General features: G+C 45.8%; 1 protein-coding gene across 1 annotated transcript in view; it reads left to right on the forward strand.

Moving 5' to 3' along the window:
* GRHL2 (grainyhead like transcription factor 2) overlaps positions 1 to 22,614 on the forward strand; it is a gene marked incomplete at its 3' end in the record, with an annotated part of 79,866 nt that extends 57,252 nt beyond the window's left edge. The window contains exons 9-15 of the mRNA XM_081111620.1: positions 2,874 to 2,961; positions 3,715 to 3,854; positions 8,321 to 8,352; positions 14,058 to 14,152; positions 18,232 to 18,317; positions 20,422 to 20,486; positions 22,500 to 22,614. Of these exons, the coding sequence (XP_080967746.1) occupies positions 2,874 to 2,961; positions 3,715 to 3,854; positions 8,321 to 8,352; positions 14,058 to 14,152; positions 18,232 to 18,317; positions 20,422 to 20,486; positions 22,500 to 22,614 (621 nt within the window). The remainder of the gene's footprint in view (positions 1 to 2,873; positions 2,962 to 3,714; positions 3,855 to 8,320; positions 8,353 to 14,057; positions 14,153 to 18,231; positions 18,318 to 20,421; positions 20,487 to 22,499) is intronic.
* Between the last annotated feature and the right edge of the window lie 3,612 nt (positions 22,615 to 26,226).

Here is a 26,226-nt window from a genome sequence, read left to right on the forward strand (position 1 = left end):
ATCTAGGGAGTCATCAACCAACTCTATTTTTAGTCAGTCATTTTTACCACTCATTTAATGACTAATTGACACTATTGTGCTGAGTCTGATTCACTTATCATAGATTAGTAGTTTTTACTGGATGTAGATCCTGTCTTAGAACATATCAATGTAACCTTTGTTATTCTTTGGGGTTAGTGGAATCTCGTTTAGAGGTTTTTGGAACGGAGATGGCTTCTATAAAATAAGTTCATTAGTAAACATGCACTCAGGAGGAGACATTGTTTTTGAATCTCCCTGAATCCCATAAGAGACAAAGCAATTAGAATAGCTAAGATTAAAATCCCATGGTTATGTGACAAGAGGTCTGTACACATCCCAGATATGAGTGGCATGAACAATTTCAAGACTTGTGTGATATCAGCATCCACAGGGAAAGCAAAGGGGCCACTTGATTGTCAAAGACCAGGACATCTACAGAAGTGACCCAAGGTACTCACTGTAGAGTGAGGTGGGCCATCTGAGGTCTACCGTGCCATTAAAATGTCTGAAAGTCCTGGTTTACCAGTGATAGAGTGTACGGAGAAGTGGGTTTCTGGAAGCAGAGAGTGGAGATAGTCACAAGAAGAGAGGAAGAAATACATGAACTAGAACTGCACTGGGTTTGTGGGCAGGCAGCACAGTGGTAAATATAAAAAAATCTAGTGGCAATATCTAAAATATCTAATAGCCTTTCAGGTTGTGACGATTTTGGTGAGTGCCAATCATCCATCCGTCACTCCCAGGGCCAGTGAGTTGCCTCCATGACACAGAGGCCAGTGAAGTAATAGAAATGGTTGTGTCGATGAGAAGAACCCCCTAACGTACCAAGGAAAAATGGACGAGGGTCATGACATAGGCAATCACAAGAAAACACACAAATGGTTTGAATGAAAACAAGGAGATGTATTTTTTTGCTGATCACATTGGCTTTTAAAAAAGCAGATTCCCAATTCTGGCCAAAGTAAGGCCATGACACAATTGGAATTTGTGGTCAATGAAGGTATAAAGGAGTAGCTTTGGAGCTAATGCTTACATGGCACTTATTCTATGCCACGTGAGTTCTGAGGGTTTTATGTACATAAGATTTAAAATTTAAAAGTTATAATATTTTAACCAGATATTTTAAATATGTATTTTATGTTAAAAAAACTTACTATTCATTCTTATAAAAATATAATTATTTTACAGTGCTTTACGTTTAAGTTTTGAGTTGTCATTGATATACATAAACCACAGAAATTTATAGCAAGAGGAGACTAAAACTATAGAAATATTTGCTTAGGAGGTCTCTTCAAGATATATCAAGGTTTTGTAGAGTTTTTATGTTTAGATAACATAATATTTTCAGAATATTATAAAGTTAATTAACTGTTAAATGCACAGACATCACTTTTTGTGATGTCTTTTTGTGATCACTTTTTTTGAATCATTGTAGATTAAGGATTCAACACTTTATATTGCAAGTATTTTCACCAATCTGTCCCTTGGCTTTGAAATAATTTATTTTTGCATAATAGTAGGATAATTTTAACACTACCAAATCTGTCTTTTGTGTGTGATGATTTGGGGGTCAGTTTCTAAAAGGTTAGAGGATGCTGGCCAGTTCACGCTTCAGTGCTCCTTGAATATGCTGCCACACAGGGGAGGGACTGTAAATGCGAAACTGAAATGTAGTATGAGGATGTCTATCTGGTTTTCACCTGTTTAGAGTATCATGAAAACATGAGTGCAGACGAATTCTTCTGCATCAAAAATGGAGAGAGAGAAAGGAAACTTTTGAAACATTGGTATTTGGGGCTGAGAAGTGGAAACTGAGTTAGCAAAGCTGACATAGAAAATTGAAAGAAGGGAGAGGATGATCAGGGAATCCTCAAAAGCCAAGAAGGAAAGAGATAGAAGGTGATTTGGAAGAGACACCAATGAAAAAATCAGGTTACAAGGAACAGAGGAGCAAAAGGAAGAGAATAAACCAAACTTTAAAAAAATGAGAGAGAGAGAGAGACAGAGAGAGAGAGAGAGAGAGAGAGAGAGAGAGAGAGAGAGAGAGAGAAAGGAAGGAAGGAAGGAAGGAAGGAAGGAAGGAAGGAAGGAAGGAAGGAAGGAAGAAAAAGATCGATGTGAGAAACATTGGTTGTCCAGACGGGGGATCGAACCTGCAACCTGACCAGGAATTGAACCTACCACCTTTTGGTGTATGGGATGATGCTCCAATCAACTGAGCCATACCAGCCAGGGCTAGACCAAACTTTTTTCTATTTGGTTCAATGAGCACCATCTCCAAGACCATACGAACATATCAAAACAAAACATAAAATTGTATTGTATGTACAAAGTAATCTTATAGCCTGTCAAGTTTCCTTATGCCCTCCCCATTTCCATTACTGTATGATTTTAAAAAGCATAATCACACATATTTCCATTGCTGTATGATCACAGCAAGCAAAGGGAAAATTGTATAGGGAGCTCACAATAACTTTAATGCCCTCTCTGTGTCTAGGAATGAAGGTAATGGGCCAAGGCTTCATCTTAGGACATTTATTATAATTAGTAAGTTACTTATGTGACTTCACTGGGACAGGGAACAGGGTCTGGTCTTTCTGTAGGGATTCAAAGCTGAAGTTGTGTAGATAGTCAAGATACCAAAAAAGGGAAAAATCTAGGGGAAGTGAGATCCCTCAGCCTTCAGAACTGAGCCTGACCTCACTGGAGGGATGGAAATGGGACTGCCTGCTCTCCTTCTTCCCTTGTTTTGTCTCTTGTCCCTATGATTTGCATGCAGTATCATGATAGATGTGTTTTTGTGTGCTGTGATAACATGCCTGGCATTGTCTGTATTTGTCTTCCCCTCTCAGGGAGCAGAAAGAAAAATCCGAGACGAAGAGAGGAAGCAGAACAGGAAGAAGGGGAAAGGCCAGGCCTCCCAAACCCAGTGCAACAATTGTGAGTGTCACTGAAAAGGGATGGACTCCCCTGGGCCCACTAGGGAGCAGGTGGAAAGAAGTGGGCTGCAGGCGAAACTACAGACATGCAAGGGATTACTTGCTTTCCCTAGAGTCAATTGTCCCTGCGAAAAGCAAATAGAATCAATGATCACAGAGTGTTTGCACTAGGAGGGACTTTGTAATATCATTGAGACCAACACTTTCCATTTACAGACAAGAAATCTTAGGACACAGAGAGGGATGGGGAGCTGGGTGAAAAAGGAAAAGGGATTAAATAAACAAGCAAACAAATAAAAAACTCATAGACATAGACAACAGTATGGTGATTACTAGAGGGAAAAGGGGAGGGGGGTAGAGGGGCGATCAATGGTGATGGAAGGAGACTTGACTTTGGGTGGCGAACACACAATACAATATACAGGTGGTGCATTATACAATTGTACACTTGACACCTATATAATTTTATTAACCTGTGTCAGCCCAATAAAGTCAATAAGAATTTTTAAAAAGAAGCCTAGGACACATAGAGGGACGGGGGCAGGAGGGGAACAGCAGTCCGCCCCAGGAGTGCTCACTCGAAGTTTGAGCTCCTTCTGTTGGTTTGGCAGTGGGAAAGGGGGTGGGGCTCATTACTGGCACTTGGAAAGCTTCGTAGGAGAAAGTCATGAAATGTAGCTAAGACTAGAGCTTACATTTGAGAGTTCTTAGTCATGTGTAACCCTCTGAATTTTGGGTTTTCTTACACATTCAGCCTCTGATGGAAAGTTGGCAGCGATACCTTTACAAAAGAAAAGTGACATCACCTATTTCAAAACAATGCCTGATCTGCACTCGCAGCCGGTCCTCTTCATCCCTGATGTTCACTTTGCAAACCTGCAGAGGACAGGACAGGTATGAGCCACCTGCTAATGTCTATTTGCTATCCGTCTACTTGCCACCCATCCGCAGGGCTGGTAGAGCCTTAAGATAGAATCACTTCAGACAGCGTTGACCTTGAAAATAAAACAGACACTGTGCATTCGGCAGTCCGTCAATTCCTCCTGAAAATGGATTTCCGTACAAAGGAATGTCTCAAGGGAGGAAACCAACTTACTAAGGGGAAGAAGAGAATGAGCTGATATAGCAAAGTGTTGACAAAGCAACAGAAGGAGGAAAGTTAGAAGAAGGCTGTTAACCTGTAAGAAGTTTTGTTAGTTTCCTCACATGGGATTGGCCTGATGCAGTAGAGCCCCACCTAATGGTGGGAAATTGAACTGTGCCTATAATTTCATCAATTTGCAAAATTCTGTATTTAAACAAAACCCTATCAACAATGTTCCCCTTAGTAAATTAACAGTTTCCATTAAATAGCTAAATCATTTTACACCCAAAGAAAAATGATATTGTAGACAAGCCTTTGAAAAAGCAATTCCTGTCTTCTAGGTATAGCTACAAGTGAAACGAAAGAACTAATATTAAAATAACATAAACATCTAATAACTAATTCATTATGGTAGTTCAGGTTGATGGAATATTATGTGGTCACTAAAGTTATGATGATAGAAACTGTAGCAAAATAGGAACTAGTTATGATAATGTTCAGTGAAAAAAAAGTAGAATACCTTTTGTTCTTTACAGCGATTCCAAATATGTATCTGAACTTAAAGGGAACAAGGACAGTTATAACCCTTGATAATAGAGTGGTGGTAGATGGCTGATTTTATTTTCTGTAATACCTTTACTATTATTTATTTTATGTTATAAATTAAAGATGTATGAAGAGAAGAAAATAATTACTTCCCTAGTATTCACCAGAATTGCCTTTCACTAAACCAATTGAGTTTTAGTGAAAGTTGCATTGGTTAATGTTCTTTAAACCCAAAGTCCTTTGAGGAAAGTACTGTTTTGAGAACCAGGTGGTACTGACGCACTCAAGTGTTTCCTCCATTCTCAGTGTTTAGACCCATTGAACTTGACCATCGTTTGGGAAGAGAAGTCATTATTAGTGTCACTTTCTCTTTTGGAAAATATTTGTCCCTTAGCGTTGTGTTTGATAGCTATCCACAGCGTGGGAACAAAATACCCATGGCTTTTCTTAGAGCAAATTTCACGGAAAACTAATTTAATATCTCGTCGTGTCTTGTTTGATAGAAACAAGGACACAAAAGGAAAAGGGAGAGTGTTATGATTGATCAAGATATGAGGGCCAGCACCCAATTTTATTTTATTCTTTAATTCCCAAGAACATGGTGGTGACTTGTGTAGTTTACAGTCTTTGCTGCCTGGGATTTTATGGGGCTAGGTTCCCACAGCTTCCGGAAGAGGGAGAATTGAGTTAAATTGTTCTTATCGTTTACGGTCATGATTCTGGTTTCAGCTCCTTGTCAAAGCTGACAGCCTGACCTATTCTCTTGGCAACATTTCTCTGAAACATAAAAAACTGTAAGTCATTCTTAAGAGAAAAAGTGACCCAACCTGGCTTCCCAGGACTGTCAGTCTCCTGGCCTCACTTGCCACCTCCGTGTCCCGAGCTGGGCTCCTGGCCTGTGGCTGAGTCCAAAGGCAAGTGTAGCCTCTTACACTTTGTTGGTTTCAGCAAACAGTGTCCGCCCCTGCCATCGGTGGGGGTAAACCCTGCTATCCAGGGTTCACCTCGCAGAGCCCGCAGGCTTTCCCTCTGCCCTTGGCATGAGCGGGAAGGGGCCGGTGAGGGAGCCTGCCTGAGCTCTGGGTCACTAAGGAACACCCCGCTGTGCCCCGACACAATGCGGGCATATTCTGTGCTTGGTCAACTTGCTTGGCCAAGGAAAGGAGCACCTACTGTGGCTGGTTGGGACTCTAAAGGCTGCCTTTTCTTAGCCGAGAAGCCTGGGGTGGGTCCGGAAACAGCAGGGAAGACAGCAGTTCCTTAGGGCTAGAAGCAGATTTCCATATGCAGCACAAGAGCCAGCAGTGGCAGGTGAAAATATGGGCCAGTTTTACCAGGCGCTGTGCGGGGGAAGGAGGGGGAAGGGGGCAAGCGACAGTGTGCAGCTCAGTAACCGCTGGGCGGGAGCCTTTCAGAACCAGGCACATCGCAGCTCTGCCCCCCTCTCGTTCAGTCACTGAGACACTCCTGAGCGACGCTTAAAGGCTCGCCACCGTGGTTCCTAGCGATTCCCAGTCGCCCAAGGACACGGACTGGAGAGGGAGGATTTCACTGTCAGCCCGCCCGTACTCTCCTCCCCTGGGATCTCACTGATTCGCACGTGGGTTGGGATGTTTACCAGATTATCAAAAACTAATGTGAGGCAATGAACCCGCCATGTAAGCGCCATGGAGACCGCCAGTCTCCCTCTCCTCGCGGTAGTGCTGGTATCCGCTGCAGCTTTGGTCTGGAATGCCTTTAAAAACAAGTGATAAGGGAGCTCGGGAGAAACTGCGGGATGCAGGGCATCACCTTTCTACGTGCTGTATACTCTGCAGCTATCGGCCTTCCTTAAAGCACTAGAACCCAGGGAGGGCACTGCGTCTCCCTCCCACCCCAGTTGTGGTTTGTAAGCAATCTTCCCCAAAACCACAGAAGCCCCAGGTTCCGACGTTCCCTTCTAGGTCATTTCAGTTAAACTGTCCGAAGGGGGTTCCAGGAATTTGCATTGATGACAAGGTCTCAGATGATTTTTTATGCACTTCAAAGTTTGAGAAACACCATAAAAATTAAATTAGCGGGATAAGTCCTACAACCGACAAGGGAGAAACAGTGGGCCATTATGCAAGAGGAGAAATGACAACGCCAGGATGGTGACAGGGACAGGGTACCAGAAGCCATTCAGGAGGCCAGAACGTAAGAGAAGGCTGCTCCATCGCTGAGTCATCAACCAGCTGTGCAAAGAGCTGTCCATTACCCTGCCATATAGCCAGGCAGGGTGGATGCTTTATGCCACATTGAAAGAATCCTGCAAAACACAGGTCAACATCAGGAACTTTTTACAAAAAACCCAGTTGTATGGCCAGTGCTAGAAAGATCTTAGCTTCTTTGTTTTCTGTTTAAGAAGAAACAAAAGTTATATAATACAACAATAGACATAAGAAGTTTAAGAGGGAAAAGTTCCTCCTGGAAATCTGAGCTAATGACTAGGTGACTCATTCCCGAAGAGTTCCAGGTAACCAGTTCTGTTATACAGCTACGCCTGGACGTGGCAGGGACCCAGGAACTGCCCAGAGCCTTTGAGAAAGTTTGTAGGGAGGGTGTCCATCCAGGCACAGGTGTTTCTCTCCCAGGCATCTGGGGTAGGGACAGTGACAAAATGTACTAGCACTAGAGGGGACTTTTGAAGTTAAAATGTGTGCCTGATACTAACTTGGGTATTGTTCTTCACCCAAGCAAAAATGGTCTTGAAGCACACAGATAAAGCACATGAAAGGTCCACAATGAATTTTTATAAATAATTGGGTCAAGGGAACCTATGTACATTGCAGATCCCCTCTGGAGTTTCCCTGTTGCTTCATAAGATGAGAAGGATGCTTCATAATCACGTTAATTCTGATTCTGCTTACCGCCATGCTGACCAACTAAATGAGTCTTTTCTAAATAGTTTTTTTTTTTTTATTGATTTCAGAGAGGAAAGGAGAAGGAGAGAGAGATAGAAACATCAACGATGAGAGAGATTCATTGATCAGCTGCCTCCTGCATGCCCCCTACTGGGGATGGAGCCCACAACCTGGGCATGTCCTCTTGACTGGAATCGACCTCAGGACCCTTCAGTCTGCAGGCCTATGTTCTATCCACTGAACTAAACTGGCTAGGGCATGAGTTTTTTCTTGAAGATCTCTCTGGCCACAAATGCCTTCAAGAGCTAAATGGCCTTTTCCAGCTTGAAGACAGGTGACTCCTAAATTTCTGTGGTTAGAGGATGCAGGGAACTCGGGCCCTCTGAGGAGCACACAGAGGCCTGAGTTGCTGCCACACTGCCATGGGACCCTCTTGTTCCCTTCCCGACACCTAAGCACAGTGTCCAGGGTCAGCTCACCCGTGGACCAATGGGATTGCTTACTCACTGGCCCCGCCCTGGAGCCCTTCTACACACAGCTTCTTAGATTCTGCTGAAATATTTTTCTTATTGTCAAAAGCAATAGGGCTATAGGTAACCTGATCAGACTGTCTTAGCTGGAAATAACCACATTTCCAATTTTATCTCATTAAAGTATAAGAATTGACCTTATGGAGAACATGAGGTTAAATTTGTATTTCCTTTGACACACACATGCACAGATAGCATCATTAAACAGATTTGTCTTTTTTACAAGACAGTGTAATGCCTTAGGAAAGTCTCTGCATCGCATAATATATTTCCACTTCTGTCTCTGACCTACAGTAAGCCTATTGTTTTGTTCCGCAGGTGTATTACAACACGGATGATGAACGAGAAGGGTAAGACACTCAGTTCTCTCACTTAAACACCCAGAGTCAGTTCATTTCAGTAGAAATGGCTCTTCAGGCAGTAACTGCGAGCATGGGTGGGACCGCCTTCTCACCTTCAGACTCAGAGCTGAGAAATGCTTGCTTCTGGGCACTGAGAGGAAGGCTGGGGGAATACCATTTTCCTTCTAAATCTCTCCCCTTTTCTCCTTCCTCTGATCTGCCTTTGAATAACCAGCTATTTTTCTAAATGATACATCTCATCGATTCCACCTTTCTACCAATAATCCAGTTACTGAAATAATTTTTGGTGGAAGAACAAGCTGAGTTGAGGCAAGGGCCAAGGAGACAACCTGCCTACTTTCGGTGTTACCTGGGTCGCCTGCCTGTACTTCCTGCACATACTCACTCTGGGAAGGCTAGGGTGAGGCTGGTGGGAGTGGGAGCTGGGAAAGCTGAGAGCCTTTTCACGGTCCTTAGGATTATAGGGTCACCCAAGGCTCCCAATGTGTTTGTTGCACGACAAGACTGCCTACTGCTTGCTATCCACAACTCACTGTATGGACTCCTAGGGTTTTAGAGCTAAAAGGGATCCTTCAAGGTCATTCAGCTGACCCTCTCTCCTAGGCAATGTGCTATTTTATACCACATTCTTGAGAAATGATGGGAATATTCTGAATGTTCTCACTATGTGTGAGGTAGACCATTACTGTTGGGTGACTCCAACCCTCCAAAAGGTAGTTTGTGGAACTGATGTCTACCTTCTTTTGACTTCTGCTCATTGGCTCTAGTTCTTCATATGATCTGGATGCTGTTTTTCTCTTAAAAACATTTATAACTACATTCATTTTTAGTATCCACGTTACACTACATGTGTACATAAGATCTTGGTTTGCACTACACGGTTATAACTAAAAATCTCTAGATCACTTATTTTCAAATTGTAGTCAAACCAGGGTTTCCGTATTCTTATATCATTAACATATATACTTCTGAAACATTTCAAGTGAAGTAACTATAGCAGATATTTGCTGAACTCACTTCCCAGAGCAGAGCTGGGCAAGCTACAGCCTGAGGACCCACCACTTGCTTTTGTATTGTTCACAAACATTTTTAAGTGGTTGAAAACATCCAGAATACTGCCTAACTCGTGAAAATTCTATGGAATTCAGGTCTATACATAAAATTTCACTAGAATACAGCCATGTTAATTCCTTTGTGTCTTATCTATGGCTACATTGGTGGGACCACAGCTCAGTTCAGTGATTGCAGCAAAGTCCAGAGAGCCTAGAAAGCCCAAGTGCTGACCAGTCTGCCCTTCACAGAAAAAGGGTGCCACCTTCTGTCCTGAAGGATAGAGACTCTCAAAGGAGTCAAACATTCCCCAGCTGGTTAAAAGCAGAACCTTGTCCAGAATTTGACCTCTAAACTCTGAGTTCTAAATTTTCTAAATGCTTAATTAATTGTTCTTTTTATCTTGGCACATGGATAACATATTTCCAGAGGCTGGAATGAACAGAAGTGATTAGCGCTATCAATTCTAATCTGTTATTCACATATTTTACAAGGGACAGCGTGGCGTCATGGAAAGAACGTTGACTCTGCGCTTAGGAAGTCCGTGTTCTGCTCCCAGACTGCAGCTCACTAATGGAAGCCTGGGGCCGGCTCCTTGACCTCTGAGCTTTGGGTCCCTCAATTGTAAATGAGGATTTTGTAGAATACAATGATCTCTAAGATCCCGTCTAGCACTAGCATTCTATTATTCTCCCAGGAAACAGCATCTGAGTGAGAAGGGCCTGAGACCTGATTGCTGCTCCATGTGCAGACCTCACTTAACCTACCTCAGCCTAAATTGTCCTTCCTTGCAAGTTGGCAGCATTTAGGTGGCCAGTGGACCTAACTCTTTTGGCTTAGCCTCTCTAAGAATTACCCTCTGTTATCATCTTAATGCCCAAGGCCCGAGTCTCTTTTATACACCTTCTAATTAGAGGTCATCTGAGCAATATGGGCAGCCTCAGTGATAATCTATTGTAGGCTCTTGGCTCTTGTTATATGCAAAAGGAATAGCATTCATTAGGTACCTTGGCTAGACACTGTACCAAGTGCTTTATATGCATTATTTCATTGACTTCTCCCAAAATGTCCATGTGTTTTACTATATATACATAAGGTGATTACAAATAAGGCAGTTTTCCAAGGAGAAGATGAAAATAAAAATTAAAGCTTTTAGGCCAACTTAAATAGGTAAATCTTTGTGAATATAGCCCAAAATGTCAATGATCTACTGATACTTGTTTTGTTAATTTAATCACACATACATTTAAAGAATAACATTATATGATTTATAAACACCTGTCATTTTTTAAAACACTTCTATTTAGATTATTCACAATTCATCTTTGACACCAGTGTCTTTCTTATCACTAGAGTTACTTTTTGTCATCTCTGTTTATTAGGACAATTCTTCATTACCATCAAAGTTGAGATATAGCACTTTTTAAATCCACATGCATAAAATTATCATCAGAAATTTTATTTCAAGCCACAAATATTGATTCTCATAACATTAGAATAATTATGTGACAGCCACAATATTGCCTCCATTAAAAAATTGTGGGTTCTTCTTTAATATGTATATTTTTATTTCAGAGAGCAAGTGAGAGGGGGAGAGATAGAAACATCAATGTTGAGAGAGAATCATTGATCAGTTGCCCTCTGCACACCCCACACTGGGAATCGAGCCCACAACCTGAGCATGTGCCCTGACCGGGAATTGAAACGGGACCTCCTAATTCATAGTTCAGTGCTCAACCACTGAGCCATGCCAGCTGGACTTAAAATTGTGTTTTTCATTAAACTTTATCCCCAGAGCCACACAACCCAGACTGTCTTCACACGACTCCTGTCTGCTCCCACCTGCCCTCTCTCTGCCAGAGTGGCCCCAAATGAGATTTTGTGCACTGGCCCTTTTAGAGGGCACTTGAGTTTCTAGCAGACTCCTGCCTCTCCCTGGGAAACAGAATTTCCACTGGTTTTTTATAGACATATGTTATGTGGGCTCCTCTTCCCTGCTCTGGGGTGCTCTAGGCTGGGGAGCCCAGTATGGGGTTCAGACCTCAGTCTCCTCAGGCTGAGATATCCCTCCTGATTCTCAGCCACAGCCCATGGGTGTGGGGTCAGCCTTTTTCCCATCCCCTTACTTCCTACCAGTCTCGATGTGGCTTCTTCTGTGAATCCTTGGTTATAAGACTCTGTTCAGCTAGTCTAGAGTTGGTTATTCAGGTTGATTGTGCTATAACTTAGTTGTAATTCCAGTTTGGACCTGGGAAGAGGTGAATGTAACTTCTACCTATCTGCCGCCATCTTGGATCCTCCATTGATAAAAGTCATGGGATGATGGGTTCTTCCCCAAAGAGTAATTTTTGTTGGAAATAAATTAATCGAGGTGAATTTATTTAGGGCATACATGCTAATTAGCCCACACAGGCCACAAGCCGAGTTGTGAGAGGTGTGGTGCCTGCAGCTTCTTTCCTCACTGAACTGGGCATCTCCTCACTACGCAGCAATGCCTAGTGCGGTCCAGCCCAGCAGGCAGGGTGCAGCATTGCCTTTCCCCGACAGAGCCAGAGACCCACATTTCAATCCTGAACATCTTCCCATTTATTTTTTTCTGATGAAACTTTGTTTATACTTCCAGCATTTTTTAAAAAATATATTTTATTGATTTTTTACAGAGGAAGGGAGAGGGATAGAGAGTTAGAAACATCAATGAGAGGGAAACATCGATCAGCTGCCTCCTGCATACTCCCCACTGGGGATATGCCCGCAACCAAGGTACATGCCCTTGACCGGAATCAAACCTGGGACCCTTCAGTCCGCAGGCCAACACTCTATCCACTGAGCCAAACCGGGAATGGCTATACTTCAAGCATTTGCTTCCCCTGAGGTTGATCCCTCAAGATAATGGCTTCATATGCCACGTGACCTGAAGTCACTCACATCTTCTCACACATGTGCCAGTGGGATGGAGACTGCTGTTAGAGGAAGCACCTTTTCCTCGTTCTCCAGTCCTTTAGGGGTACAATCCAGTATAATAGGACAGGCATCATGCTCTTTCCATCTGTCAAATGGGGCAGATATGACTTTCTTGCCTTGTTTTGAAAATAAATGTAACAGTTGAATTCAGACCACACAAACGTATTGACTCCATACTGGGTTTGTAGATTTGAACGTGTGAAAAAGCATTTTTTAACTCCCAGGGGAAAGGTGGTTGATCCAAGATGTTATTTTAATGGCAGTTTGTCACGCACAGCTCAGATCGGGGCATTATCAAAAGTCAGCAGAACTGGAAAAATACAAATAAATCTTGCTTGGCGAGAAAAAGAAAATCACTGGCTTAGGAACTTTCGCACAGCACGACAGAGTGATATTTCACAGTCTGGTGACATTTCAAGCTATTTACCCATTTTTACCCTCCTGGTCACCGACAGCTGTGCGAACAGATTTCTAACCTTCAGCTCCTGAGGTCATGGCCATCCGGTTCCAAGACATGACAGAATGACATGACCTACTTTTATGAAAAGGTAGTGAGGGGAAGACAGAGGGATCAGGGCTCTAAAAACTCATTACCACCTTTACCTGGGACTTGGGTTTGAGATTTCCTTCTGGCTATTTCCATAGTTTGACTTAGTGGGGAATACAGTAAGAGAATGCTGACTCTCAATTTCATTTCTTACACCCTCACTCATCATCTCAGGTTTCTTGAGTACCTTTAGCATGAGGTTGTCCCTCAAAGCTGGGTTCTCTGAAACAGCCCTTTTCACTTATCAGCTACGTCACCCTGCGTAAGACACCTAACACGCTAAGCATTAGTTTGATAATCACTGACATAGGGATGAGCTTGGTGCTTGCCCTGGCTGGCTCACAGGGTCCATAGCATCAATGCTTTCCCTTCAGACAGCCTATTTTTCCAATTTGCATTCCTCCCGGACCGCCCCCCCGCCCCCCCTTTCCTTAGAGTGCCCAGAAAGAGCAGGAACTTTGGCAGGCAATGCAGAGCTATCAGACCTGGCCCAGTTGGGGACATGCAGGGCCACCACACCACGAGCTCTCAGGAAGGGGGACTGAAACCCTCTCGCAAGGGGGAGGAAGAGCCGGGCAGCTGAGGTCTGGGTCTCTAGGGAACTTCCATCACTGCAGGCTCATCTGCTCCAACCAGATGGAGGCATAGAACAGCAGGAAGTGAGGGCAACCTTATAACTGATAACCAGTGAGGTAGGCCTGCACCATTTCCACAGGTCCCCCTGTGCCCACAGGGGGCTGGCAGGACAGTGCAGGACCCCCAGGCCCTAGCTAGTTCAGAGGGGGCTGGTGTAACTTGGAGGCCACAGAGACACCAGGGCTCACTCCTGCTACTCCCCAGCCCTGATCTGAGCAGGGGTTCAGTGCAGGACAGAGTGAGTGAAACCCAGAGGTCTCACCTTTGTAGATCCATATTCAATAATGAGAAGTATGTCTTTGATCCATGTCCTAAAGATAGTGGGGGTGAGGGGGTTCTGCCTCAAACAGGGATGACTTGGGACCTGCAAGGGGAAGAAGGAGGTTGTGGAGAACTAGGGATGGTATAAACAAAGGGAAAAGATAGGGACTGCCACACATGAACCTTTGTACTAGTACCCTGTCTGCTTTACTGAATGCTTTCTGCTCATCTTTTCTAGCAGCAGTGTCCTTGTTAAACGGATGTTCAGGCCCATGGAAGAGGACTTTGGCCCAACACCTTCCAAGCAGATAAAAGAAGAAGGGATGAAGCGAGGTATCTCTCCCCTTTCGGCATTACTGAAAGGCCGATCCTCCCATGATGAGTGGGAGCGGGTGGTTGACCAAGAACACACAGCCCCGTCCACACCCTTATGGTTCAGTGCGGGCCTGGGGATTGTTATGATTGTTACTGACACAGGAAGGTCACCGTCTTCTTTGCTTTAAAGCCTGTCTTTTGAAGCACTGTAAGCACATGCGTATTCTTTCTGGGCACTGGTTCTTGCCTTTGCTTCGGGAGAAATGTAATGAACATACTGACTCATCATGCAGTGAGATATAAGGCTAAAAAGAAATGCTTGCTGTGTGTGTGACAACAGCAGAAGCACCAGCCATGAGAATTGTTCAATAGAGGCACGATTAATCTCACATAAGCAAATGAACCTGTTTTCTGTGACATCACCATTTACTCATTTTCTCTCAGTCAAGGGTCTTATTCTACTTCACCAAGAAAGTAAGAAATGAAGCACAGGCTTGTCAATGTCTTGCTCAACATTTGATGCTGCTCAAGACACACTGTCCTTCCTCAGAATAAGAGGAAAGTGTGTGTGTGTGTGGGGGGGGGGGGGCAGTCACCCCATATCTTGCTGTAGCTAATTCCGTTAGCTTCCAAAGACCTTCAACTTCTAATGTGTCAGATTACCATGATAAATATAGCCACATGTCACCATCCACACAGGCTTGAGTGTTTTGTTGAGAAATGTCATCTCCCTCCCCCCATTTGTTGACATGGAACCTACACTGTGATCAAGAGCAGACTGTAGCCTCCCCAGCCCGTAGAGCTGTGTGACCGTGGAACGGTCTTCTGCTCCGTCGGAGTCCTCATCTGTACAATGGGGATGACAAGAGCACCTACTTCATAGAGTTGCTGTGAGGACCGTTGTGTGAGTGAATGTACGTAAAACACATAACTCAAGTGCCTGATCCACTTGTGTTTTATGATTAGGCCTGGATCTACTTAAGCTATCTTATCGCCATTGTGAATAAGTAATTAGCATTTCAAGTGAAAGATCATACGTGTCTGGATGGTGTTAGTTACATTAGCAACATTTAAACCTGTAAAAGATTTTCTGACATCACAGGCTCACCCTCAAATGTTTGAGTGCGTGTTGAGCTCCATTCTGCCTGCCTTCTTATCTCACACTAGAATGAGGGCAGAGCTGGATGGAAATCAAAGAATCACACAGGCACAATTAGTCTGGCTTGCATCCATATGTAGTATCTGCTGGCTAGTCCAAAGAAGTGCTTCTCATTATTTTGAGATTTTGAAGTCAGGAGATTTTGAAGTCAGGACAAAAATGTGCTGCTAGGAATTGAATTGTATTGGGCTACTAGTATGATGAAAAGCAAGTATCTGGCCTTTGAAACATCATCATAGGGACACATGGGGGCGCTGCAACCTGCCAGCCATGGAGAAAGTGTTCTCCAGGCGCAGCTCTCCTTTGGAAAAGGATGCAGGTGCTACTGAGCCCTCGCCTGGAGCTCCCAGCCTGAGCCTCTGACCAGCACAGGGAATCAGCGTCAGTGCCACTTCCTTTGTTGATTCGTTAGAAGTTCTCTGGGAGAGAAAAGGAGCATAAATGTCATTTTTTGTTGTTCTGCCTTTCTGGCCACTCCTCAGGGTGGCTGTGTCTGGAGCCCCTGGGGGCTGCTCCTGTGGCCGCTGCCTTTGCCAGTGTCTGAGATGGGCGATGGTCGCAATTGCATCGGCAGCAGGGGTTCTTAGAGAGCTTTGCCAGGGACACACAGTTCAGGAGAGCCAGCTCCCTGGGCACCCGGGGGCGTGCTGAGCCCGGCAGGAGAATGGGCACTGCCCTTGGAGGGGGTCCCGCAGCCGGTCAACATGCCCCTATACCACCTTTCACCCTCCCCCAAGCCATCTGATTTCAAGGACAATAATTGTAAAAGAAGATTTGTAAATCCATTTGAATAGAACATGGTTGGGGTTTCCTGAGGCTCAGACTGGAGATTACATTTCTCTGCTGGAGGCTGTGGGAAGAAGCTACAGAAGGCTCACCTGGAACAGCCACTAGTGAGAGCTGTTATTGTTTCTGTTTTGTTTTATTTCATTAGTTATTTTTCCTTTAATTTTTCTCATCTAGGGGTAGTTGAGGTACCATGGTCTAATTGTTCCTTGTTGTACTGCTGACTCTGGGTCCTCTTGTGATGCCACTAGGTCATTTTATTTTATTTTATTTTATTTTAATTATTTTGTTTTCTTTATTGATTAAGATATTACATATGTGTTCTTATCCCTCTGTTGTCTCCCCCCTCCACTCATGCCCTCACCCCCTGGTCTTTGTGTCCATTGGTTATGCTTATCTGCATGCATACAAGTCCTTTGGTTGATCTTGCCCCCTCACCCCCACCCTCCCGTGCCTTCCCTCTGAGGTTTGACGGTCTGCCACTAGGTCATTTGAGCTGGAACGAAGGCTATAAAACATTCCTTCCAAAGGATGGAATTGGGAACTCTCTGGAGGCACATTCACTCTGTTTACTTGGCGTTTGGCTTTTATCCGGGGCAAAGACAAGAAGCTGCAGTGCATCAGGTGGTTTGTTTTGTTTTGTTTTGTTCATACACAACTGACCATCTGCCGGCTGCAGAACGTCCCGGCAGAACCCATGTGCACGTGTAGACTCTGCCTTTAGAAGCAGTTTCTGCAATGAAGTCCTCGGGGACGGGGAGGGGAGAGATGCGGGAGTCTGGGTTCGAGCTGATTTCATTTCCAGGCCAACTTCATGCCTTCGGGTTGGCGGTGAGCGTAGCTCAGTGGGTATCTGACTGTAGTCGGGGCCCAGGCTCAGCAGGGCTGTTTTCCTGTGCGTGCTGCTCAGTGGCCGGTGCACTGGGCTTCAGCCTCGGCCTCTCCCTTCTCTCAGAAGCAGGAACCAGAATCCCTGTCACTGGGGCTGAGGAAGGGCAGTCAGCTTGCGGGGCTGCAGGGCTGCATCTGAATGGCAGGTGCAGTTGCTGTAGGAAAGGGATGCAGTGGTGAAGGGTCTCGGCCTCTCTGATGACACCTGGGTCCCTGTCATCTCTCATTGCCTGTGCATTGTCAAATTCAGAAGGTTTTGCGACAGAGAAGTGAACAGAAGGCTGCCCTCACGCTCACTGAGGGCAGGGAGCCGCGGCGATTGCTCCATAACAGCATTCACTGAGGAATGGGTGCTTGCTGTGCGGCCAGCGTCCCACTTGGCGGTCATTTCACTTAACCCCCAAGGCACACTTATGAGGTAGATATTATCATCATCCCTGTTTTACAGGAAAACAAAACACAAAGCTTGGAGAGGTTACATGACCAGGCCCCACCGCAGGCTGAACTGGGGTCAAAGCCAGGCCTGTTGGACTCTTACCCACTTGCTTCTGAAATGCACCGCCTCCCTCCCGAGCCATGGCACATGTCACTGTGTCTGCTGGAGTTTGTGCTCATGTTTGCTCTCATGTCCTCTTTCTCTCCCTGCCCCCCCACACCCCCGCCACCCCTCGCCTGTGTTGATGCCTATACACCCTTCGTAACTCAGAATCCTACAAGGTAACTTTCTGGAAAGCTCAGGCCCCGGTAAGCACTTTCTCCTGTCTTTTTCCTTCATGGTTCCTAGGACTCTGTCTAGTTGTCTGCTTCTGAGGAATGCCCGCCTTTCCAAGTGGGCCGAGAGCTTAAGGGCAGGCTGCGTCTCCACTCATGGCTGTGACCTCAGCTCCTCGCACACAGTCTGGGCCCCAGGGGCCCCGGTGGGACTTCAGCAATAGTTGTTGAACGATCAAACAAATAAATAGAAGACAGAGGTTTCAGAAAGAGATCTCCCAAAGAGATCACGTGTGCACCCGTGAGAAATTCGCAGCATGTGAACAATGTGTGAAACAGCTTGCTGGGTGTTGGTACCCAATTGCCAGTTGGTACCCAAATGTCATCGAGTTGCTCCCTAACAGTCCCTGCCACAGGTTGCCCAGGGAACTGCCTACTCACCCGTGTGGGGCTCAGGGGCCCAGGCCTGAGTGACAGGAAGCAGTCTCCTATGGTGGCTGCAGGGGTTGTGTGGGCTCCTCATTAACCCTTTCCTCCCTTGCTCTTCCAGTGCTTTTGTATGTGAGGAAGGAGACTGATGATGTGTTCGATGCCTTGATGTTGAAATCTCCCACTGTGAAGGGCCTGATGGAAGCGGTAAGCCATGAACCTCCTCCCCCCGTCCCCCCCCCCCACCCCAACTGCTCCCAGGAAACCTGCTTGTGTTCTCCTGAGCTGGAATCCCCTCATTAAAATGCAGCCTTGAGATGGCTCTGGAGTGAGCTTTACAAAGAAGAAGAAAAAGCAGAGATTTATGGAGATACTGGTTTCCATACTGTCAGGGCTTCTTAGCACTTTAAGAGAAGGAAACGTTGAAAAACTGCCAATTCCCTGTCAGTTTAAGGCTGATCAGAGTAAGAGGCCATGGAGAAAGGTTAGACTGTGAGTGCCTCTCTTGTTGTTTTTTTAAACTGTGAGTTTCCATTTGTCTCTTTGCATTACACCGAATTAGATATGTTTAACTTCCAAATATGCACAGAACAGGAACAATTAGGAAGTGTCTTTTTTAAAAAAATATATTTTGTTGATTTTTTACAGAGAGGAAGGGAGAGGGATAGAGAGTTAGAAACATTGATGAGGGAGAAACATCGATCAGCTGCCTCCCGCACACTCCCTACTAGGGATGTGCCCACAACCAAGGTACATGCCCTTGACCGGAATCGAACCTGGAACCCTTGAGTCCACAGGCTGACACTCTATCCGCTGAGTCAAACTGGTTAGGGCCGTGGTCAGCAAATTGCGGCTCGCGAGCCATATGCGGCTCTTTGGCCCCTTGAGTGTGGCTCTTCCTAAGCCTTAGGAGTACCCTAATTAAGTTAATAACAATGTACCTACCTGTATAGTTTAAGTTTAAAAAATTTGGCTCTAAAAAGAAACTTCAATCGTTGTACTGTTGATATTTGGCTCTGTTGACTAATGAGTTTGCCGACCACTGGGTTAGGGCAATTAGGAAGTGTCTTGCTAGCTGTGATAGTGTAATCTAAAATACAAATAGGACCTCTTTTGGTTAAGACTTAGTATGTTAGTACTATGTTAGTATATGCTTCTCAATTTTTTTTTAACAACCTAATGAATGCCTGGTTTTCAACTGTGAAAATATCAAAATGTGCTTAATGGATGTTTATGATCCACAGTGTCTGTATTATGAACAGTGATTCTTTGAAGAGCTTTGCATACATCTGAGTGTATTTCTGTAGACCAGACAACTAGATGTGAAATATGTGGGTCAAAGGAGTTTGGATTTTTAATTTCAACAACATGTGCCAAATCTCCCTCCAAAACGACTGAGCTTGTCGCTCTCCCATCTATGGAACAGAAGAGTTGCTGTCTCTCATACTCTGACACTGTATTCTAAGTTGTTGTTTTTTTTTAGCTTTTGTTAGTCTGGTGGATTAAAAGTAGTATTTTGTTGCTTTAATTTGAACTTTTAAATTATGTATGAGATGGTTCATTTTTTTCATATGCCTATTGTCCTATTGTCTTTTTTCTGCGAATTACTGCTTCATGGTGTTTTTTTCCTTTTCCCTTGAATTGTCAGATTTTTTTTGTATTTGTTTTGATTTGCAGGGATTCTTTCTAACTTAAGGAAATTAGTTCCATGTCTGTCATTCGTGCTGCCAAAATGTTTCCCGGTGTATTATTTGGCCTCAGCTTTTTATGGTGGCTTTTGCTATATCAGTACTTTTAATTTTGTGTTGTTTTATCAACCTTTTATCAATCTTTTTTTCTTCAGGTTTCATATCTTGCTTGGAAAGATCTTCCTTACTTGAAGATGATATCCATACAAAGAATTGACCCATTGGCTTCTTCTTGTATGGTTTCATCTTTTTGTATGGAAACTTTGGATCGGATTATTTTGCTGTAGGACTGGGAGAAGGGATCCAGTTTAACTTGTTAAGTTTTTCCTATATGGCCACCTACTTAATTCACGTCATGATAAGGGTCCACCTTTCCTGACTAATCTGGAATGACACCTTTATCATAGATTACATTCCCATGAGGCTGGAAATGTTGGTGAATGATGGAAGGTTTGTCCAAAGGGAGAAGTAAGCCTTGCAAATGAGGTGTTTTGAGAGTTTGACTCGTGCGTGAAGGACACTGGCTCCCCAGAAAACCTCCAGGAGAATTAAGTCGGAACTCCTCTCGTGCTTCTGCTTGGACTCCCCTCTGCTCACCTGCCTTTTTCTTGTTGGTGTTACAGATATCCGAAAAATATGGGCTGCCCGTAGAGAAGATAACAAAGCTTTACAAGAAAAGCAAAAAAGGGTAAGAAAAAAATTGAACTTAAATTAACTTTCAAATCAGATAAGTCAACATAGTGCCTTAAAAAAAAGATGGTGCCTCTCTTTTGCTAGGTTCCGTTGTCCACCTTTTATAAAATTGTGTGTCATTCTTCCAAGTGCAGTGCATTTCAAGGCCCTTTAATGAGGGGGGGGGGGTGCATTGTCATCCCGGTGACAGGATTAGTGGGTGGAACAGAGGGGTCTAGAAGTGGGAGAGTGGCCATGTCACCCCTCTGTAGAGTGGAGTGTTTAGTGAATCCCATGCAGCTCTTGGAGCTGGCTTCCAGGCTACACAGCGGGAACAGAAAGAATTCCTTCTTCCCGAGTGACTATTAGCAAAATGCTCTAAATGATCGCTGGACCTGCTTGTTCTCAGCGTTAAGGACAGCAGCTCTCATTAGTGGGTGTTCAGTGGGTTCTGGGTCCCCTGTTTGCTATGCGCTGCTCTGTTCCTCCCCACTCTGTCAGATAGACTCTTAACCCTCCTTTACTGATGAGGAAAGTGAGCCTCATGGAGGTTCAGCATCTTGCCTGAGGGCTCATGGTCAGCAGGTGGGACACAGATTTGAACCCAGGCCTGTGGCCCCAGAGCTCAAGTGCTTAGCTGCTCATTCTGCTCTCTGCCACTCCAGGCCCCTGGGGCTTCCTCTGAGGCTCTAAGAGTAGAGGCTGCAGGGGCTGAGTCTAGAGCCAGAGGGTCTTTATGAAGGCAGCTTCTGGGGCCATTTTCCTATGAAAAGCAGAAGATGGGTCTTGAAACTTTTCTCCGGGACTGTCATAAAGGAAACTGATCATCTGGGTCGCACAGCCTTTCTCAGTCATGAGGTCTCTTGGTTGATGGGGAGTCAAGCAAGAAACACTTTCCACTTGAGCCTTTGCTGGAAGCTCACGAAAATGCGTTTTGCAATTCTTCCCAAGGTCAACGCCATAGTCTGGGTTTACCCCTGATCGTGAGATGGGTGGTGTCTCGAGATCTCACTGCTGAGCACAAACCCTCAGCGCGAAGTCCCTGCCGATGATGATAACATTTCACTTTCATTGAGCACTGCGCCAGGCCCTGGGCTAAATACTTTAATCCTAACGACAAGCCTTTAAAGCAGGGTTGTTATTCTTATTCTTGCAGAAGAATAAACTGAAGCTCTGAAAGTCTAAACAACTTGCCTGATGACACATGGCTGTAAAACGATAGTCAGTTTTTCATTCTCAGAGTACGATCTGTTTGACTTCGATGGAGGGGATTGACTCCAGAACTTCGAAGTCATGGACAGACCCTGAAAGTCATTGACTTTCTTACAACTAAATCCACTGGGGATCGTTAACCAAGGAGTAGGTCACATGGGGTAAAGGATGAACTTCAGAGGGAGGCAAAGCTAGTTTCAAAACCCTGCTCAGCCATGAACTTGGGGAGTGAGTTAACCTCACTGAGCTCAGTTTTCTCTTTTGCGAAATGGCACCAATCACACCTACCTGCAAGGTCGCTGTGAGGATGAAGTGCAGGGTCTCTGTCACCCTGGAGCACAGGACATGCTCAGCGGAGGCTGGCTGCAGTTCTGGTTTATTTTCCTCTTCCTCCTAGTGCAGGATACTTTTTACAATACATCTTCAAGAGGCCATGAAAATGGGGCACCTAACTGTTCAGGTCCTGGCTCTGTCCGTATGTCAATAACCAAGTCTGTGAGTTTAGCCTCTGTTAACTCCTCTGGGCCTCACTTTACCCATCTATATCTAGAGGGTTGAGCTGAGTGATCTCTGAAGTCCTGTTTAATAAGGAATCAGGAGGTTAGTTCTGGGAAATTGAGGCTTTGCTTTCCTGCAACTTGTTTCTGTAGAAAGACAGTTGAGTGCGTGTCTTCTTCCCTTGCTTTGTCGCCTCTCTCCTCCACCCCTCCTGGCCTCCCTTGCAAAAGAATGGCAAAGGGAACCCCCAGCCTGGGGTCCATCCTTGCCCGAGCACATTGTTCATGGCACCTTTGTCTCTCCCCCGCCCCCTCCCCAGCATCTTGGTGAACATGGACGACAACATCATTGAGCACTACTCAAATGAGGACACCTTCATCCTCAACATGGAGAGCATGGTGGAAGGTTTCAAGATCACACTCATGGAGATCTGAGCCTGGTCGGCTTGCCCTCGCAGGACCCCTCCGTGCACTCCTCCCTGGGAAAGGAGGAGCCCAGCCCCGGAACCCGCAGACCCACCTCACCCATCTCACAACTGCTGTTACACAACCGTGCTGGAGGCGGGGCAAGCCGTACAGCCCCACTCCTTGTCAGTGCATCTGGCCCGTCCACCAGCTCCTGCTCTGGAGCTGAGGCCGGAGCCCCTCGGGAAGGGACCTTGCGTCTGTCAGACCCTTATTTATTGCCCACCTTTTTCTGGAGCCCAGGACCAGGCCTGCCAGGACTCTGCAGGTCACCACTGGCTCCAGATGACGCCATCAAGAGCCTTCAAGGGCAGCCCCGCCAACCCATTCATCTCGAAGAGCCTGAGAAGGTCTGGTCTCATCTGTCTCACCTCTTCACTTCTCCCGCGTGGCTGGACAAAATGAGCTGCTCCTGGGTGCACTGGTCAGAGGTGGGGTAAGAGGTGGAGGTCCCCTTGCTGGTCAACCCTTCAGGTTGACCGGGGAAGGTCATCTTGCTAGATACCTCTCGGGTCCCCAGCAAGTGGCCATCGGGCCTTGTGCAGGAAGACATTCAGCTGCCATGTACTTAATGGGTGACACAGAAGGCATGCTGGCTATCATGTACATAGTGTTTATAATATTGCAATAATATATTTTGCCTGTGGTATGTGGGCATGTTTACTGCCACTGGCCTAGGGGAGGCACTGCTTTCTACAAGAGGTTTCTGCCTCTTTGCGGTATGGGAGACACACTGGGCTAGGGAGGTGGCCTCCAGGGTGTAGGTGACTATGGTGGGTGCCAAGACAAGCTCCAGGGGGCACGGCCAGGAGCTCAGTCCTGTCCACAGAGGGAGCCCCGTCCTCTCCCATGGGCACGCCTACTCTGGAGCCACTTCTGTCTCAAGGTGATGTGCTTTGCTTGGGTCTCCTCTGAGCTGCCTTGTGGGAAAGGTCAGAGAGCCTGAGGCCCCAGCTCCTCCAGCTTTGGTGCTGGCACTGCCTGAGCTTGTCATGAGGATCCTGGCCACTGTGCAGTGCCGCGCAGTTTACGAGCATGTCCTTCATCTCAAGTGGCCCCCTTAACGCCCGACTGCAGTGCTGAGAGCGGTGCCAGCAGTTCATGTCTGAACAGACAGGCCAGGGCGGCCTCCTGGGCCTCAGCGCTGGAGTGGGAGGGACCAGTTGCCTCTGCTCCTGGCTGCTGGGTTGGGAAGGAGGGAAAGTGCCCGAAGAGCCCTGGCTCTTCTGAAACCAGCCTGCAGAGGAGAACTCCACCTCCTGCTACAGGTCCTGAGAGATGACGAGAAAACACACTTCCCTAAACAATTGCAAAAGCTTGAACCATCCTGGGCCACTTCTCTCTTTGAGGGAACAGGTAGGTGGTCCAGGGGTTTGCATTCACCTGCGTGGGTGGAAGAACCAACTTTTTGGAGCCAGACACATCCCCCACCCAAGGTCTGAGATCCAGGACAGGTTTTATGTAAGGGCCCAGATTTGTTTGTAAAGCACTTTGATGTCTTATCTTTCTCTCCGAGGGCTCCCTGCCCTCCCAGCCACCTGCCCGTGGGGCCCCTAGCAGGATGGACAGGCTGCCTCCAGCCCAGCTGTTTCTCGTTGACGCTACAGAGGATTTGAATGGAATGGAGAGCAGGTGCCATGCTTAGGAAGACCTCTGGGTGGCGGAAAGGGGGCGCCTTCCTGTGTGTCTTCTGGACAACTCATCCCCCACCCTTCCCATGGTGCCAAAGGTTCGCATCCTGGGTTCAGCTCTGCTCCTGTCTGTCCCCTCCTTCTCCACTCTGTGACTGTCGAGTCCTGGACTAGCAGCTGCAGGACCCTCCTGGGTCCTGATGGGGCTCTGTTCTAAGATGGACACACTCAGTGTTGGAAATACCTGATATACTACGCACTTCCCATGCTCCTTGCCTTAGGGGTGGTTTCAAACATGATTGGTGGACACAATGGCAAATACTATTGGACTAGGGCATAGGACTCCAGGTGAGGGAAAAGATGTTAAAATATTGGCAATTTGACACAGGCTACCTACCCTTCTCTCTGGACTCTGGAGAAAATGTTTGCTGGCCCTGCCCTAGGCAGAGAATGAATCAGAAATGCTTTTTGCCTTTGTCCCCGGTCACCAAGCAATCATTGTGGTGGCCACTGCCAGAACAAAGAATATGCGGTCAGTGCCACCAAAGGGTGGTGCCGAGTGCCACCTGCCATCCGATCTGTCCCTCATGTTTACCAGGTTCCCTCTGCGTCCTCAGCGTGCCCGTGGCTTAGCTATGATTTGTTCTTCACAGTGGAAGGTAGCAGAGCTCTGACAAGGAAAATTTCCTGAGTAAAAACACTCCAGAAAAATAGGAAATGTTGCCTCCTCTTCTTTTGTTGTCCCCTAAGTTAATCACAGTCAAATAAATAAGCTTTTTCTTTTTTTTTTTTAAATCCATGTACAAGGAGGGACATGTGAAACAAGTGTTTTAAGTACAGACCCAAATTGCTTAAACTGTACAGGTGTTTGGAAATTGGGACCAACAGAAAAATGCAGTCAGATGTCATCTTGGAATTGGACCCTAAAAGACCAAGGCCCGTCCCATGCCACAAGCATAGGAAGCATGGAATGAAGCGAACATTTATTTTCCTTCTTATTTAAAATCATGAAATGCAACGAAAATGGAGGGTTCGTGCCAAATTCTATGAACAGCCCTTTCTTAAAGACAAGCAAGGGAGATTGACAGATGGACAATTTGCTCTTGTGTTTTAAAAAGAAAAAAAGGCAAATGTAACTTAATAGTTTTGTAAATGGGAGAGGGGGAATCTATAAACTATAAATACAGTTATTTTATTTTTTGTACATTTTTAAGAAGAAAAAATAAATATTCATAAAGTAAGAGTAAATCACGGTGTCTGGTACTTTTCGTGAGGTTGGTGGTGTGGTTCTCTGTCTGATCGGAAAGAAACCTCTGTGTGAGCTGGGAAGATGCTAGGTTCCCCTTGGCACCTTCCAGTCCTGGGCTTCACCGCGGTGGGCATTTCCTCTGGTCGCCTTCTTATGTCCCACCCCAAGGTCAAGTGAGAAGAAAGCTGAATGAAGCCAGAGTGTAGTAGAGCTCGGGAAGTATGTCTCAGCGCTGCGGCTGATGCAATGGTGTGAGCACACTCCACCATGACATGCTTCCTCGGCACACCAGGAAGTAGCAATGCCCGCCTGAACTAACTCCTAGAGCCACGTGCATAGTACCCCAGCCTTTCAGCCATTGGTCGCCTATAGCAATGTGTCTCCCTCTGATTGGTTGCCTATAGCAACGTGTCTCCCTCTGATTGGTCGCCTATAGCAACGTGTCTCCCTCTGATTGGTCCCCTCATGCTACATATACCCCTGTAGTTCCACAATAAAACGGATCTGCATCAATGAACCTGGTCCCTGGAGTCATGCATGCAGACCCCCTAGTGCGTTGGGGCTCCGTCGTCCTCACCCCTGAGGGACTCCCTGCTTCATCTGGCGCCTGAACATGGGGCCCCCGGAATGGCTGGATGGGTGAGCGACCCTCTACAGTAAAATGGGAAACTTTCACCCTTCGGCGAGAGTGCCACAAGCGCG

The sequence above is a fragment of the Myotis nattereri genome, assembly GCF_964212035.1.
Source record: "Myotis nattereri genome assembly, chromosome: 17".
In the NCBI taxonomy this organism is placed as follows: Eukaryota; Metazoa; Chordata; class Mammalia; order Chiroptera; family Vespertilionidae; genus Myotis; species Myotis nattereri.